Source organism: Rhincodon typus, chromosome 18, assembly GCF_021869965.1.
Source record: "Rhincodon typus isolate 14 chromosome 18, sRhiTyp1.1, whole genome shotgun sequence".
NCBI classification, from domain to species: Eukaryota; Metazoa; Chordata; class Chondrichthyes; order Orectolobiformes; family Rhincodontidae; genus Rhincodon; species Rhincodon typus.
The window spans coordinates 49,565,073-49,583,604 of NC_063349.1; the positions used below are offsets into that span (position 1 = coordinate 49,565,073).

General features: G+C 38.8%; 1 protein-coding gene across 1 annotated transcript in view; it reads right to left on the minus strand.

The window, feature by feature from the left end:
• Positions 1 to 385: 385 nt before the first annotated feature.
• The window catches only part of LOC125480962 (ubiquitin carboxyl-terminal hydrolase 15-like), a 77,673-nt gene continuing 59,526 nt past the window's right edge, over positions 386 to 18,532 (minus strand). Inside the window, exons 5-13 of the mRNA XM_048607950.1 lie at positions 16,294 to 16,438; positions 9,882 to 10,055; positions 8,137 to 8,295; positions 6,273 to 6,497; positions 4,674 to 4,757; positions 4,486 to 4,580; positions 2,504 to 2,695; positions 751 to 757; positions 386 to 565 (exon numbers count right to left, since the gene is read on the minus strand). Of these exons, the coding sequence (XP_048463907.1) occupies positions 386 to 565; positions 751 to 757; positions 2,504 to 2,695; positions 4,486 to 4,580; positions 4,674 to 4,757; positions 6,273 to 6,497; positions 8,137 to 8,295; positions 9,882 to 10,055; positions 16,294 to 16,438 (1,261 nt within the window). The remainder of the gene's footprint in view (positions 566 to 750; positions 758 to 2,503; positions 2,696 to 4,485; positions 4,581 to 4,673; positions 4,758 to 6,272; positions 6,498 to 8,136; positions 8,296 to 9,881; positions 10,056 to 16,293; positions 16,439 to 18,532) is intronic.

The window sequence follows — 18,532 nt, forward strand, 5'->3', positions numbered from 1 at the left end:
TTATGCAAATCAGATTGACTGCACAAGTCTCTTAAATTTATACACCTAGTCCTATATTTGAACATATTTTAAACTTTTCAACAATCCCATTTCTTTAAAAAAAACTCTAATTAGGCTGCTATCCCCAAGTAAATCCATGCAAGTGTTCAGCAATTTGTTTGATTCTGCTGTTATGTCACCATTAATGCAACTTTCAGTGTTTAGCTAAATTACTGGGCCTATTTAAAAGTTGGTGGGTTATAGGTTTCTTAAAGAGTTACTCTTTCCAAGCACTCTCCCTACTCTCAATCCTCTGTGAGCAGCACATTTCTCCAATTTTGGTCCCTTGCACAACCATGACTTCATTATTCCACCACAAGCATCTGTGACTTCAGTTGCCAAAACACTAAGCACAGGAATTTCCTGTCAATGACTCGCCACCTTTCTCTCCTTCTACAAAATACACCTTAAAATCTACTTCTTTGACCAAGCCTTTGGAAACCTGTTCTAATATTTTACGTGGACTGGTGTCAAATTTTGTTTCATAAACTTTGTTTCCTGCAGAGCATCTTGGGGCACGAACATCCTGACAAAAATGCAAACCATTATTGCAATGAAAGCGATGACACATGTTTTAGGCACAACTCCAGAGGCTCCGGTCATCCATAATTACTTCAATAAAATGAACAAGTCATCCCTGAAAGCTGAATTCATGGGCTTTAACTAATCAACAACAGGAAGCATCAAAGTCACACAGAATCTTATCTTTACCCAATTGCTACAACAAAAAAAAACAGAAACACAGTCTGATTATTTCTTCTCTTGAGCACAGGCACAGTGATCAGCTGTGGTGCTGGTATCAGCTGACAACAGTGATCGGGGAACAGGGCACCTGCCTCTTTGTAGGTTACGTGGAACAATCCCTCTTCCGTACCTACACCGGCCCTAAACCCCACCTCTTCCTCCGTTACATTGATGACTGTATCGGCGCCGCCTCGTGCTCCCACGAGGAGCTCGAACAGTTCATACACTTCACTAACACCTTCCACCCCAACCTTAAATTTACCTGGACCATCTCTAACACCTCTCTCCCCTTTCTGGACCTCTCTGTCTCCATATCGGGCAACCACCTAGAAACCGATATTCATTTCAAGCCCACCGACTCCCACAGCTACCTAGAATACTCCTCCTCCCACCCACCTTCCTGCAAAAATGCTATCCCCTATTCCCAATTCCTTCGCCTCCGCCGCATCTGCTCCCAGGATGAGGCATTCCACTCCCGTACATCTCAGTTGTCCTCGTTTTTCAAGGACCGTAACTTCCCCTCCTCGGTGGTCGAGAACGCCCTCAACCGTGTCTCCCACATCTCCCGCACCTCATCCCTCACACCCCGTCCACGCAATAAAAACCAAAAAAGAATCCCCCTCGTCCTCACGTACCACCCCACCAACCTCCGGATCCAACGCATCATCCTCCGACACTTCTGCCATCTGCAATCCGACCCCACCACCAAAGACATCTTTCCCTCCCCACCCTTATCTGCTTTCCGGAGGGACAACTCTCTCCGTGACTCCCTTGTCCGCTCCACACTCCCCTCCAGCTCCACCACACCCGGCACTTTTCCCTGCAACCGCAGGAAGTGCTACACCTGCCCCCATACCTCCTCCCTCACCCCCATCCCAGGCCCCAAGAAGACTTTCCACATCAAGCAGATGTTCACCTGCACATCTGCCAATGTGGTATACTGCATCCGCTGTACCCGGTGTGGCTTCCTCTACATCGGGGAAACCAAGCGGAGACTCGGGGACCGCTTTGCAGAACACCTACGCTCGGTTCGCAATAAACAACTGCACCTCCCAGTCGCGAACCATTTCAACTCCCCCTCCCATTCCTCAGACGACATGTCCATCCTGGGCCTCCTGCAGTGCCACAACGATGCCACCCGAAGGTTGCAGGAACAGCAACTCATATTCCGCTTGGGAACCCTGCAGCCCAATGGTATCAATGTCGATTTCACAAGCTTCAAAATCTCCCCTCCCCCTACCGCATCCCAAAACCAGCCCAGCTCGTCCCCGCCTCCCTAACCTGTTCTTCCTCCCACCTATCCCCTCCTCCCACCTCAAGCCGCACCCCCATCTCCTACCTACTAACCTCATCCTGCCCCCTTGACCTGTCCGTCCTCCCTGGACTGACCTATCCCGTCCCTAACTCCCCACCTACACTCACCTTTACTGTCTCCATCCCCGCCTCTTCGACCTGTCTGTTTCCTCTCCACCTATCCTCTCCTCTATCCATCTTCTATCCGCCTCCCCCTCTCTCCCTATTTATTTCAGAACCCCCTTCCGATGAAGGGTCTAGGCCCGAAACGTCAACCTTTCTGCTCCTATGCTGCTTGGCCTGCTGTGTTCATCCAGCTCTGCATCTTGTTGTCTTGGATTCTCCAGCATCTGCACTTCCTACTATCTCTGACTAAAGACTGCTGTTCTGACAAACAGAAAAATGCAATCGACAATCAGATACTTACCACATTTTCATCAGTAGTAAGTTGTAAAGCTTTTCCTCAGTTATGTTTCTGGGCACAGATATCATAAAGGGTTGTCCAAACAAGCACACATTACTATGGTGGCCATAGGTAGGCTGCCGATACTTCTCACGTAAATATACTGGAATCACAACAGCGTCTGTGTCATCTGTCCTATTGCCAGTTACTTCAAAACTACAACAGAAAAAAGTATTGCAATAGTTATAATTTTTCTACAGAAATCACTGTACTTTTTAACAAAGTTATCATTCAATCTCCATGTAAAATTTTGAAATGGCCCACATCATACTTAATCGTAATAAGTGGCCGAACAAATGAGCAGTTTGTTGCTTGACAAAGCGGTGCTGCTTTAAAAAGAATGAAAAGAATTTAACAAAATGATTAACTCATTAAAATACTATGAAACAACATTAAAGCACTAAAATAACATTGGCTGGAGTTGACGTAACAACAGGTATCACTGTCTTTTCACTAAATGTTCGATAAACAACGTTCGGATATTTCCTTGATCTCTACCAGATTTGAGACATTTCCACTGTAAAGTTTTGGTAATATTGAATTTGATTGGTATGTGTGAAGCCATGAAGGGAACTTATTGTTTTGAATTTTAAAATCTTTGAACAGAAATGTATATTGATGTTTACAGCTTGACAACAACTGTCAGTTTAGTTCAGCTCCCTTTGCCAAAGAGAAAGGTGGTAGTGGATTCAAGCTCCAATCAAGTGGCTGACACTCAAATACAATACTGAAGGAGTGCTACATTGTTGGAGGTGATGTTCCTATTGACCTGGTCAACCTATGCTTCCTCTCAGCAAACTCACTTGAAGTGAATTAATTGTTCATTCAGTTTATTGCTTGACTTTGGATCTGGTCGCCTGGAACAGATAACATGTAACAGTTGCTTAAATTATGTAAAGAAAACACCAAGAAACACAAAACAGTGTTTTGTACAACATACTGCTGTTGAACTGTCTCTAGTGGAATATTCATGGCATGTCTGAAGGATTCTTGGTATTTGTAATTTTGATTGGTTGATTTTTAAAATGATAGCAGCAATTATTTGTTATATTGTTACAAAGACTGAATTCTGCAATCAATTGAAAGATTGCAGCTTACCCACATTACAAGTGATGACAAATTAAACTGACAATTTAAGCGCCTTGGGATATCATGAACTTGTGAAAGTACTATTCAAATACAACTTCTTTTGCTACTGTTGTGCAATGCAAGTCCCTCGCACAAGGCTCTCTTACATATACATAGATAGGCGGAAATTGCTATGGACACAGCATTGTTTATATTTGGGTGTTTTGAAGTATTAAATGGACTAAACTAAAAGGCTGTGATGGAAAAGAACTCTCAAGAACTTCAGCCAGAGCTGCACAATCACACGGTGCACATTTGTAGTGTAGAAAGGAGTTTCAACTAATCATAAAACCAGCTCATCGAACAGCAGCAGTTAGGTCATGAGTCTGTAACACTAATATTGAGTTGATAACCTTTCTGGTGCTTTGTGACGCTGTACTATATTGAAGGCACTATATTAAAGCATGAAGTTGTTGTCCATTAAAATAATGGAAAGAAATATATATATGTAAACTTTTGTCCAATTATCCTGATGGTTGGGGAGCATGCACAGGATAAAGCTAAGGGACAAGGTGAAAGACTATGTTGTGTCACACTCTCAACTTATTACAAACACTTGTTTTAGCATGTAACTGCATCTGGAGTTTGCCTGGCAAAAGTTTAATTCCCGATTATCCAGCGCTGCATTTGGATTTTCAATCATGATTAAAAACTAATGACTAATGTGTTAAGCATCTAGATACACAAATGTAAATTCAGTCATTCGCTTTCATTACAAGTACATGCTGTCAAAACTTGTTTTATTAAAAGAAGGATTTAGATTTTGGAATAATTATGTTAGTATAATAAAAGTAAGTTGGAGTCACACAAATACTTACATAAAGATATCATCTCTTTCCATGATACTACTGAGGTTCTCATCCATGGAAAATATTCTATGGAATCGGTGGTTGTATATATCCGTGACAACCATCTGAATGCAAAACACAAGAGTGTATTATTTCAATGATTATGAGGAAAGAAAAAAAATGAGATTGTTCAAAACTGCAATAACTTTGAATCTTACTTTATCTGCAGGAACATTCGACAGAGTAGACAGTGCAGCACACAGATCGGAAATTATGCCTATTTTTGGAACAACTACTTTATACTAAAAGAAAGCACAAGAATGTGAGTTAAGCAGATTGTTAATAACAACAAAAGTCCCATGTGCCATGCATGCAAGCACAAGTTCAGTTGTATAAACTGTATAAATAAATTTCAGTTATTATAAAATGGCCCAGATGAAACCTAAACCTCAATAAGGTTACTCCAAATGCTGTTATATTTCAATGTTTAAAGTTTATCTTGTGATAGTACAGGGGGAAAAACAAACTATTACTACTGCAGCTCTAAAAAGATCCCTCCTCTGGTCTATCTACATGCAGGTTTCTCACAATGCTACACATAGTTATGGATCAGTCTAACTACTTATATCAACACCATAACCACTTGCTCCAGACATGATTATTCCAAAGGCATCCTTGCCGGTCTTCCACCTTCCTTGCACACTTCACATATGTTCTGCTACAATCTCTCTAAAAGTGGACTGAACAAATTTCGCTGAGATGAAAACCAAAATGGATTGTTTGCCACCTTTTTTCACAAGAGAATGCACAGAGGTAGCAATGATTGGAGTCACATATTTCAGCATATTATAAATGATGTCATGCTAACTCTGCAACAGAAGGCTCTTGTAGCACAGTGGAGTGCCCCTACCTCTAAGTTGGAGTCCCATCTGCTCCAGAGGTGTGTCATAACACTTGCAAACATGTTTATTAAATATATCTACCTGTACAATAGTGGGTTGTTATTTGGAAATTAAAATGACTCATAAATATCATAGGAACACAAACAGGCTATTTAGCTCCTAGAACTTTTTCTGCCATTCAATGAGATTATAGTTGATCTTCTCCATATCTTTTAACACTTTTGACTTAAAAATCTATCAATTACAGCTTTAAAATAATCAATTAAGCAAACATGAATTGCTATTTCCAGAAGTGTTTTCTAAAATTCCACCACCTTTTGTATGCAGAAGCAGCTCCTAATTTCAATCCTGAAAGGTTGCAGTCTAATATTTAGACGATGCTGTCCAGTCCTAGTCTCCCAACTTCTCTATTATTTCACATATTTAGGAAACCCCAATAACCTTCTTGTCAAATTGACTATTCTATAGCCCTCTATACAAAATCTCGTGTTTCCTGTCCCTTACAGCGAGAAACAGGATTAGACTTCTCAACAAAAAACTCAAAGCTAGTTCACATCCTATTGTCTCAGATATCCATTTTCTTTGCTCTACTACTAATTGCAGAACATTCTGTTTTTACTTTCTGGAATCAGAGTAAATTTGCCTCTATAATTCTCGGCCTTCAAACCCTAACTTTCGTGAATCCTAATTTCTCTCCCATGGGCTGAAGTACGTTCACCTCCTTTAGCTTCTCTACAATGGGCATCAGGACAATTTATACATCTAAAGTACAATGTAAACACAAGCAATATTGAACCTGATGTTTGGATAGATGAACACTTTCTGTATTTAAGAGAATGCAACCAAATCAAAATCTAAAAACCTAACAAATTAACTCTCCAGTAGGACTGGAGAAGTAAACCGCATTTTTCATACCTGCATTGGTTTGGTAAGTGGATCCATTCTGACAAGGAAAACCTCCAAAGTGCGTTCTTTTTTCAAGGGCAAAGGAAGTGTTAAATAACAAAAAGGATCAAATGTCACAGAAACCTTTGAGCATTCGGGGCACACAAGAGTAGATTTAAAAAGACCGTGAAAAATATCAACAATGATAGAATCGTTCCGTTTCCTATGATTTTCCCATGCTTCCTTAGCAACCACCTTTAAGAAAACAAAGAAAATGAGATGTATTTTAGACGACAAAGCTCCACTTACTGTAAATGACTTCTTAACAATAGCTTTTTTAAAAGTCTGATCATAGGATATGGGTGTCCCTGGCAAGGCCATATTAATCGCTCATTCCTAAATGCCCTTAGGAAAGTAGTAGTGAGCTGTCTTCTTGAGTCAATCTGAAGCAATTTGATATCGCAGAGAGGCTTGTTTAACCATTTCAGAGGTATTTAAGTGCTGGCCACATCGCTTTGGGTCTGGAGTTAAATGCAGGCCAGACCAGAGAACGGTGGCAGATTTCCTTCCCTAATGGACATTAGGTTTTGTGTTTAACATTAGGCAAGTTTTAAATCCAGATTTACTCAGTGAATGCAAGGTCCACCAGTTCTGTGTTGGAATCTGTATCCTCATCCCCAGAGTATCAGCTTGGCCTCTAGATTACTAGCTCAGAGACATTGGCACCATACCACTGCCTTCCTCTCAACAAAAATATTTAAAACAGGGACAATTAGAATTTTGATACAAGCCATTAGTCCAAATGCTTTATGCGTACATTTATGCCCTAAACAAGCTGCATCCCACTTCACCTAATACTACAGTATAACCTCAGATTCCTATCTATTTCTTGCACTTATCCACTTTAAATAAATCCATGAAAGAGAATAGCTCTCATTTTATGGAATATTTCAATTTTTTTGTGTTTCACATACATCACAAATTCTCTACATTACACTAGTCATGGTGACAAATGCCAGAAAGCAAGTACCTTTGGATTGTAACAGATATATGGCTGTGACAGAAAAATATGGGTGATTTGAAACATACACCTTTGATTCATGAGAATTCCTTTTTTTAATACATTTTGTGGGATGTAGGCATTGCTGGCTTGCCAGCATCTACTGCCTGTCCCTAGGTGCTCTTCAGAAGGTGATGGTGAGCTGCCTTCTTGAACTGCTGCAGTCCACCTGCTGTGGGTTGACCCACAATGCCATTAGGGAGGCAATTTCAGGATTTTGACCCAGTGACAGCGAAGGAAGGGCGATATATTTCCAAGTCAGGATGGTGAGTGGTTTGGAGGGAAACTTGAAGATGGTGGTGTTCCTATATATCTGCTGCCTTTGTTCTTCTAGATGGAAGTGGTTGTGGGTTTGGAAGGTGTTGTCTGAGTATCTTTGGTAAATTTCATGTAATTAATTTCCAAGAACATGTAAATTAGAAGAAAAATCAATGAACCATGGAAATTGGATAATATGAAGGTGTGTGAAAGAGCAGGAGACAGAAAGGATTGAACAGCCATTAACAAAACACTTCCCATTTTTTACAAACACTTTAATCTCCTACCTGCAAGGAAGCATAATCACAAATAACAATTGTTGAATCTTTCAGCAAACCCAACATTTGTTTGGCCAAAAGAAAGCCAGTCGGCTGACATATGTTTTGGATCCATTAACAAAAGGCTGTCAATGCTAACTAGTCCAAGTTGGCATTAATGTTTTACCATCACTTTGGAACCCTAAACATGAACTTTAACAACAAAGTAAATGCGGAAGGAGAATATTTCACATTGAAAGCATTTCTCCAGCAAAGCAGCTCCTCCCCAAAACGAAGATAAAATTGCAATTGGTTGTACCTCATCAGGTCTGCCTTCTGCATCCTTCAATTGAATATATGGCTTTTTTCTAATTCTATTCAAATCTTCATGCAAGCCATCAAGGAGAAAGGCCAGCAATTCTTGAGAGTCTTGTTGCTGGTAGCCCGAAAACTGGGGAGCAAAGCGACCAACCTGTGTCTGAAACAACAGCATGAATATGATCTGTTAAAAACCTAATGCCAATAGCCATGGAAATGGGAAAACTTTACCAAATACAGGACGGATAGTGTGAGCATTATTTCCATACACTTGTCATAGAATGAGACACCAAGTGTATTGTGGATTACGAAAGGCTAAATTGCTTTGTAAACGCCAATGTTGGGATACTACAGAATATTTTCATTCATTTATTTCATTTCAATAATCAGGTGTAAGCTCAAGGTCATGACATCTATTTCATTTTACTGCCTTTTTACAATATAACTTTTATTTAACAATATAACTATTCTTTTGCTTTTTCGTTTGTAGTTCATGATGGGAGGAATTAACAGAATATCAATGTACAAACCTTTGTCATTGTGTTTCAAGCCGTATCTTTAAGGAGATACAAACAGATTTTTTGTAAATGAGCAGACATTTCTTCACACAAAGAGTGGTGAGTCTGTGGGATTCATTACCACAGGAAGTAGTTGATGCCAAAACATTGAATGTATTCAAGAGGCGGCTAGATTATAGCACTTGGGGTGAATGGGATCAAAGGTTATGGGGAGAAAGCAGGATTAGGCTATTGAGTTGGACGATCAGCCATGTGCAGGTTTGAAGGGCCGAATGGCCTCCTCCTATCTTCTATGTTTCTATATTGATGTATTTTTGAGATGGGAGAAATATATGCAGAAAGCCTCTGCCCAGAGGTTTTATTTTTGCTGTCTGCTGTAATGATATGGTCTCTACTGTCTGTCAGAAATATAGGAATTGAAGGGCTAACAGCCTGTCTTGGAAGATACCCAAGTCCTAACAATATCTTGTGAGCAATGCTGGAGATCATCCAAATCATTCCACATATCCAGATGTATTTTCTGAACCAAAGTCTTCACTTAGGCATGAACGTTTTACCTTAATAGTGCAAATGAACTGTTATGAATAGATTATTGGCATTTTTTTCATCATCCAAACCTCTATAAGGTATCAGTGTAGACAACGATATACAGGTATTAGTTTGCCTGATAACAGTGTAGCACATTTTGTTTAAACAGCGTGAACACTAAAACTCCAGTCCAGCTTGAGTTGGGTGTGAAAGTTTTGCCTTCATCCTCTGTGGTTGTAGTTAAAAGTAAAGTCGGGTCACAAGAGAACAGCAGAAATTGGAATAATGCTTGACCATTTGTGACATTTTAGTGACACTTCAAATGTCTTTTGCTTGGTCAAGCTGGTTTGTAGTCTCCGGGCATATAGAGGTTTATTTAATATATAAAAACATATATATAAGAGGTTTGCTTGAAATTGAGGTTACATCAATTTTATAACCTATCAAATTGTCAGTTTATTCTATTCATAATTATGACAAAATTAAACTTCTTACTCACATGGCGCAACAGAATTGCAAAGATAAACAGGAACAAACTTCATGAACAGAGGCTGTACCTACTTAATTTGTCTTTAAGTAATCCTCTTAAAATAATTTGCATTTAAACTTCCACCCTGTGCAAAACTTCATTGTATCAAAGAGCTTAATTCAAATGACCAAATGCCAGTCTTTATTTCCTCTTTAATGTTTTAATACATACCTTAAATGCCCTTGGTGTAACATAGCTATATTTTCCTGACCACATCTGCTTGATGAGATCTGCGTAAGCATTTGCTATTTCTCCTTTCATTCCCAGTAAGTTGTCATGATTTAACTCATCCATGTACTCATCAGAAAGGAAGTATTCTGTCAGTGGAGGGGTATTACTCAAACACTACAAAAAAGATAAACTTGTATAAATTAACAAACAAACTAATCACTACACTTTACCAAATACCCAATAAGGCAGTCTCATTGCTGCAAGTTGCCAGAGCTGACCGAACATTGTTGTGAAATATAGCAAAAAACCTGTTTATACTTCAGTCATTGCAAGAAGTTGTATGATTAATACAGAGCATACAATAGCAACACATCCTGTGTTTAAGTAGGCCAGGCAGCATCAGAGGAGCAGGAACGCTGACGTTTCGGGTCCGGACCCTTCTTCAGAAGAATTTGCCTGGCCTGCTGTGTTCATCCAGCTCTACACCTTGTTATCTCAGACTCCAGCATCGGCAGTTCTTACTATCTGTGTTAAAGTAGTCTGTTCAGATGCAACATGAGCATTTTTCAGAGTCAAAAAAAGCATACGCTGGTGAATTTTGAGTTGCGGCTAGGTATAAGTCACCAAGGGGAAGCACGTAATTAAGGAAGATGATGGGGGAAATGGAGCAAGTGAATTCAAAGGAATAATAGTGCCAGAGGTGAAGTTATTACTGTGGTTGTTCTAGATATGCTTTGGATATAACCTAAGATAAAAGCAATAGGATGGCTCAACAACAATGCAGACTGTTTTTCTATCCCTGGACAACCTATTCTACTGTTGTGCAGTAATTGATCTCAACCTGCAACTGGAAATGGGTATTAAAAAGTCTATCAAAACAGATAAATCACATTTTTTAGTTGAGAGATTTATTTGCACTACAAATAATGACTAAGCATTTGTAATCTTCCTGAGGAAGGGTCACTCGACCTGAAACATTAACTCTAATTTCTCTCCACAGATGTTGCCAGACTTGCTGAGCCTTTCCAGCAATTTCTGTTTTTGTTTCTGATTTACAGCATCTGCGATTCTTTCAATTTTTATTTATTATTCAGTCACTGAGTCAAAACCCTGTAATTCCTTGCCCAAGTGCTCTGTGGGTCTACTTACATCATGTGGACTACAGAAGATGATCAAATAAAGCTGCTCATATTTTCAAGGGCAGAAATAATAATATTTTCCGAACAAAAAATTAACTAAAGATGTCCTGGTAGGAACTGTAACTAATAGGGAGGTGAATAAGGGAGATTATTTCTCCATTAGTTTGTCAGATATGAACATCAACAGCAAGATACTAATTGCCCACCCTTAACTGTCAAAGCAGCAGGATCATTTGAGAGCTCAGGGTGGTCACCCAACCTTTTGAGAGTCGCCCAGACCAATGCTCAGTATTGAGACACGGCCAATGGCAGAAACAGCAAACCTATGGTGGTGATGATGGAACAACTAGAATCTCAGAACAAAGCTACTTATAGGAGAAGTTTCCCTTGAAAAGACTAGAGTTTGCTTCAGGCACAAGGCAGGCAGTGGGAAATCTCTTGTATTCTTTTCCCTAGTCATACTGCTCACAAACTGAAAACAGGAGGCCCTTAGGAGTAACTGAAGGGTAAGCTCAAGAACAAGATGAAACAACATGGTAAACAAGCAGAGGACCTGCCATAAGATATTACCATGACTTAATTACCCTTTAGAAGGTAGTGCTGAATCACCATTTTGAATCATGTACTCCATTGATACAGGTACAGTACTGTTAGGAAGGGAGCTCCAGGATTTGAACCAAGTGACTATGAAGAAATAGTGATCTAATTCCAAGTCAAGAAAGTGGTGGAGGCGATGTCCCCACTTGTCTTCCTTCTGTATTATTTTCCGTGTTAGAAGCTGCAAGTTTGGAAGCTGTTGTTGAGCGAAGCTAGGAAAGTTGCTGCAGTGGTGCTTGCAGATAGTACACATTGCTGCTCTGTTGGTGGAGGCAGTGAATGGTACATGAAATGCTGATCTAGTAGGTCACTTTGACCTAGATGATATGCAGCTTCAAGGAAACCCTCAAAGAACTGTGCAATTGTAATAACACTACAAGGGAGAAGGTATGTATTTTAATCTTCACTGGTTTGATGCTTCGTAATTATAAAATCACAATAAAAAAAGAGAACTCTTCTTTTTAAGTTAAGAGTTTCCATCTGCTCTGAAACCTACTCAAATTTTGACAGTTGGATGCACAATTCACATTTTAAAAAAGTCAAATTTGCCCTTTCCTCCAATGTGAATGGATTTTATTAACAATTTTAGGATCCGAACGGGTATCTTTGCCAAAACTAATTAATTCTTTATTGGCCATACCCTGTGTTGGCACCAAGTTTTGTTGAAATTTTCCCTTTTAAGATATATTGATTCTAAACAGATTTAGAAACAGAGTCAAAAATGTTACCTCCGCTTGTGGATTGGCAGACATAATCATGGAGGATTTCAATTACCCTATTACTGAATGGAGGTGGCAATGGAGAAAAGAATTTAGTTCCTATAATATTTACAGAACTTCTTTTTCACTCAATATGTAATATCATACTCTGTGACCACTACAGAGAAGGGCAGAGTATGACGGAAATCAGGTTAAAAATTGGAGCAAAGTCAATATTGAAGGGCTCAGAATACAACTTCAAAAACTAAAATGACAAGGAACTTATAAAATGACACCTAACCTCAAAATGTCTGTTAAGGACGAAGAGCTTAAGTGCTTAGTCACAGCAAATCAACCAAGTGCCCTTGAACATTTGTGTATCAAGAATGTTCCTAAAATGGATATGTTTATATCCGATAAAGATTACATGAAACACGAACACCACAAATTAAGATACTTAAGCAAAATAAGAGTTGGTTTATTGCAGCATTATAAGTGTTTTACTTTTTTGTACAGGCCATCATTAACATAAATAACACAGACAGAGGCCATTCAACATCTTCAAGCCAGTTATGCCATTCAGTAAGACCACGGGTGATCTTCGACATTCACTCCAAATTATTGCCCCATTCTAATATTCCTCGATTTCATTCAGGCCCAAAAATCTCATTGATCTTAATCTTAATCTTGAATAAACCAAATATCGGAACATCCACAACCTTTTGGGGTAAAGAATTTCAAAGATCTAAAACCTTTCGAGTGAAGAAATTTCTCAGCCATCTCTTACCTGGAGACTGTGGCCCTAATTTAAGCCATACTTCAAATTATCTTAACTGCATATCTGAACACACTTAGCAGCAAGAGTGCAATAATCCACTGTAAACCAGCTGTGGGTCACAAAAGACAATGCACAGCAGCTAGAAAAGTGCACTGTATATTCTTTCATATCACTGCAAGCAGAGACTTCAGCAAAACAAATTCTCCACCTATCATTTTTCTCTTAGTTGTACTTCATTTTAAATTTACCATGTGACAGTATCAGTGAAACTCACTGAATGCTGACAATGTCTACAGGATGATTTCAGTTGTGTAGATAGCCAACGTAGAATTTCCTTTTAAATGAAGATTAAACACCCATTCTACTGCTTCAGCAAGCTGTATTAAAAATGGTTACTTCTGATTTCATTTTCTGCAATTCCATAAGGGATCTCTGCAATATTCTGGCACCAGCGTTAAGAGAACTGAAGGAAATCCAAACATATTTGATATTACATTTAAAAACAGCCAGCAGGAAAATATTCTCAAATCGAGGGGGCCAGAAGGACTAAATATTTCCAAGGCAGGATTTCTTACAATATGTACTAATAATATCAGCATGATCTTTTTCCAAACCAACTCAAAAGATGAGAAAATTTTGAAGACAATTGAATTATGCTCAAAGCCATTAACAATGGGGTAACCTCAATCTTTTACTCAAGGTGCATTCATAAAGGAAATCAGGCCACATTCACAGATCATTGAGTTTCCCGGAATTGTGCTAATAAGGTAAGACCATTCAAAAAGTTATGCTCATTTGCCTGTCCATGCATACACACATCTAACGTTTTAGGTAGAAAAATACATGTAAATTAGTATGAAACCCATAAATAAACATCAAACATTATTGCACAAAATAAAACATCACAGTGCGGGGGGCGGGGGCGTTGCACATTGGTTTGGATAGGCTAGCTAACAAGCAGTAGAGAAGTGAAAATGGGTCTTTTTCAGGTTGGCAAGATGTAACAAGTAGTGTGCCACAGGGTTTGGTGCTGGGACCTCAACTGTTTAGAATTTATATAAATTACTTAGATGAAGGGAAGAAGATACAGTTGTCAAATTTAGTTACGATAGAAAAAGACACAGAGGCCGAGTGAGTGGACAAAGATGTAGCAAGTGGAGTATATTATAGGAAAATGTCAAGTTTTTCATTTTGGCAGGGAATAATAAAAAAAGCACAATTTAAATAGTGAGAGATTTGCAAAGCTCCAAGATATGCAGAGACCTTTGTATCTTCAGTCATAAATTCCAAAAGGCTAGTGAGCAGGTACAGCAAGCAATTAAGAAAGCTAGTGGAAGCTATCGTCGATTGTAAGGGGAACTGAATACAAAATTAAATAATTTAATTATATGAGGTACTGTTGGGACAAAATCCAGAGAATTGTTCACAATATTGGTCATCTTATTTAAGGAAGCATATAAATGGGTTGGAGGCAATTCAGAGAAGGTTGACTAGATTAATATCTGGAATGGGTTGGTTACCTTCTGATGACAAGATGGTCAGCCAAGACTTAAATCTAATGAAGTTTGGAAGAGTAAGAACAACTTGATAGAAACGCACAAGATCTTGAAGGGTTTTGGCAGGGTAGATGTGGAGAGGATGTTTTCTCTTATGGGAATGACCAGAACTAGGGGCTCCTTTTTAAAAATCAGAGGTCATCCATTTAAAAGAAATTAGGCAATTTGTTTTTTCTCTTGGAGGGCTGTAACGTCATTGCAACTCTGAAAATGCAGAGTCCTTCAATATTTCCAAGACAGAGGTAGTTAGGTTTTTGTGTAATGAAGATTAACAGAGATAGGCAGGAGTGCGGATTGAGGTGACAATTCAATCCTGCTCCTGATTTGTATGTTTGTAATGAAAGATGAAGACTACCGAAAAGAGAGACATGTTGCTTAAGCTTTCCACATTGCGCTCATGAGAACATGCATCTAGATAGCTTGCAAACAGAGCTCTAGCTGTTTGTTCATCCCACAAGATTGATTTAAGTAGTAGAGCTCGTTAAAGGTGTCCTGCAGTACAACAGCCATCCAATGAAACATTGTTTGTACATTACAAAAGGGCCAAAGGACATCACTTTGGTGATGAAAGTGCCCACTCTACTTCATATTAGTCTGAAAAGGTAACGCATCTCAAAACTTTGAGCAGTTTCATGCTGCTACTTTGTAGTAGTTACATGTGACATTTTCCATGAACAAGATGCTGCTGTCAGTCTAAATAAAACATTTTGCCTACCACTAACTTGAGCAACTTGGCTGTGAATTTCAATGTCAGTGGAGTGTCGGGTGTGTGGACTGCACAACCCAGTGACTGGCAGATCAAATCATACAACATCCTCTTTCAGTTGTTTGACATAGACAAAGAACAGACCATATTCAACTAGCCTCTGCTTGCAAAACCAAAAACAAATTGTCTCCTGTAGAGGCGATTTTGAGATTGAACAGCGTTTACTGAAGAATCTAAATAGCTACACTAACAACCAGTTTAAGATGATCAGACAAACTCATTTACATTTGCTGCAGCTCCCCACTGTTTTCTCGTTGCAGTGCTTCAGATAATCAGACTGAAACACCAAATAATCAGTTGCCTTCAGTCCGGTAGTTTTTTTTTTGTCATTTGTACTTATTCTTATGACCGCAAGGCATAAAGCTTCGGCAACATCTCTTTTTTTTAAAATCAATGTTTGTGCTGTGAACTACCAATGAAAGGAGTAAATAGAACAGTATTATGCTTTCGAGTTATTTTACATAACAAGCAATGTTATTCACAGGTGGAACATCAATTGTTTTTATTGCAAATGTTTATTTTGAGACAAAGCAGCTGCATAAAAAAAGCTGCACTAGATTATCACTCTTTCAAGGAATACTTTACAACAGAAATAAATTACCTACTGTGCTGGCCCATGCAAGACCTCAAAAATCATCTGTACAATCATAAACATAATCAGAAACTTGAACCACAATCTAACAAGTGCAAGTGACCACACTTTCATGATTTACTCATAGCAGACACTTTATCACCCCATGGGTACTTCATTGAAAATGTTCCCGATAGGAATATTTTCTAAAATTGCTTTACACAAGTTAAAGGACACAAAAACTCTCAACTTCAGTATTAAATATTTACAACAGTAAATGATTACAGATCTCTCTAAAATGACCTACCTGTACTGCTGAATTCATAAAACACGTGTTACCCAAATTACTCAAGCCACACAGGCCACTCTGTTCACTGTGTCTTCCTGCTTCTAGATAATCGTAGCTGTTATAGCCAGAATATGGGGGAATACAGTAGTTTGAATTTTTCACACTGAAAGAAAAAGAATGGAGTATTTAGTTGAAATAAATGTCACTGATCTTAAGATAACAAGCATATATACATTTATGAAAAAGGCAATATCAGGGCTTACACCTGGAGTATTTGCAACTACAGATTAAAATGTTAAGACTTAGAATAATCCAGATATGCATTGTAGGGCACCAAAAACATTTTCCCCTATCACTGTCATAATGCAAAAATCTGTAGTGCTACTAGACCTCCTACATAAGCACTGGGATCACTACCATTCATTTACAGGAGCTCTTTCACAGTTCACTTTGTTTTCCAAATCTGTGTTTAATTTTAAGCAGTCTGACTTTATACACCAACAACATAAAATCATCTCATGTCTTCCTTTTTACAGCATGAAACCCATCATAGAGGCAAGGCTAACGGGAATCTGGAAGGAAAGGGTGCGCTTCAGTTACAGGTGAGGGTGCAGGCATTCCAGAGGCCTCCATGACATCACTGGTTCAGTACATTAGAGATTCTATTTATAGTGCGGTCTGCTAAGACAGCATAATCTAAGCTTCACATGCAGTGAGGAGCCTGCGGAGGAATGAGGAACTGACTAATGCATCCTGGAAAGCAAGCTGTGCAGAAAAGCTGTGACTTGGTCAATTTTTTGATGGGGCAAGTATAGAAAAATAAGAGAATAAACTGTCCTTACTTCATTCATGGTAAAAGGAAGTCCACTTTGAAAAAAGGTTGTAATGCTGTGCAGTCTGATTTAGTTCCTCCCAAAAAGTAATTTTTACAACCTCAAGAGTTTCAAAGCAAAATTAGCAGGGATTTTGGGGCATTTGTGTTGTCACAGAAGTTGTAAAAATGATGAATGTATAATGAATCATTGTAATGCTATAATTAATTTGTCTCTCAAGGTCACTTATAAGAGTACTGATGAGAAAGGCAACACACTCCTGTTTAATAAAGTACGATAATTGTACAAAGCAGTTTAAAAGCTGTGATCTGTTAAAAGTTGGTTCCAAAACAAAACCGTTGAAACAAAAATGGTGTTGACACTACATAAATAATTCTGATCACTTTATATGTAAAGAATCTAACTGAAATTCACATACCCTCCCTTCCAAACAGAAGAACAAAACAATTTTGCTTATATTTATTTTGCCAATCTTTGAAGTGTGCTGAAATAATAAAAACTTAACTGAGGCACCATTTCAAGTACACAGTGTATTTTGATTAATGGAAGTGCAATTAATTTGCAGGTACTCACATTGAAACACCAGGCCGACCCTTCTTAAAATAGATGATGGGCACAGCAGGGAAGAGGTCAGACAAATGAGGAAATGACTAACATGTTTTTAAGATTCCTTCAAGTTTTCCTCAAGAATCCTGAAGTCAACCATACTCGACATTATTTGACCTTGTTCAATTTCAGTATAGAAGGTACATATCTAAGAGCGTGCCATTATAAGAACTGTTTAAATATCTCCTTACACGAAGGAGAACAGATGGCATTTTATGTTAAAAAAGTGAAAACTTGCGCCTTTATTATCTCTGTCTACAGCATGCAACTGAGCCAAGAAGTAAGGTAGTGATGCAAGTTTAAGGAAATTAAACAATTGCTTGCTGTTCAAATGGATTTCAAGGGAAGAATGTTGGTGTGCCTACTTCATCAGACAGTAGCAAAGATGAAAGGTTTGTATTTTTGTAAGCAAACACTAAGGAGTCCAAGAGTTGGTTCTAATTCATTAGCTGGGAAAGAAATACAGTATTATATCCAATCTATGCATATAAAGATGCTGACTGCCAAAGAAAGCCCAGGTATTCTACTCTGGGGGAAAAAAAAATTTCATTAGGCTCTACAGTTCTTAAGAGGTTATAATATCCTTTGCCTGTATACTTATGGTCTGAGGGTGTGGGTGCATGTATGCCTGTTTTTCGGGAGTGCGGGTTGGGGGAGGGAGCGGTGTGCGAGTGGTGATTGAGGAGAAAGAGGGGAATCGTGAAGTAGATCCTACCTCATTGTCTGGAAAAATACAACCATCCAGCTATTGACTGATATGGGCCTTGCTGCAGCAACTGCGCTAGTGACCAGCGCTTGGTCAGAACATGAATACAAGG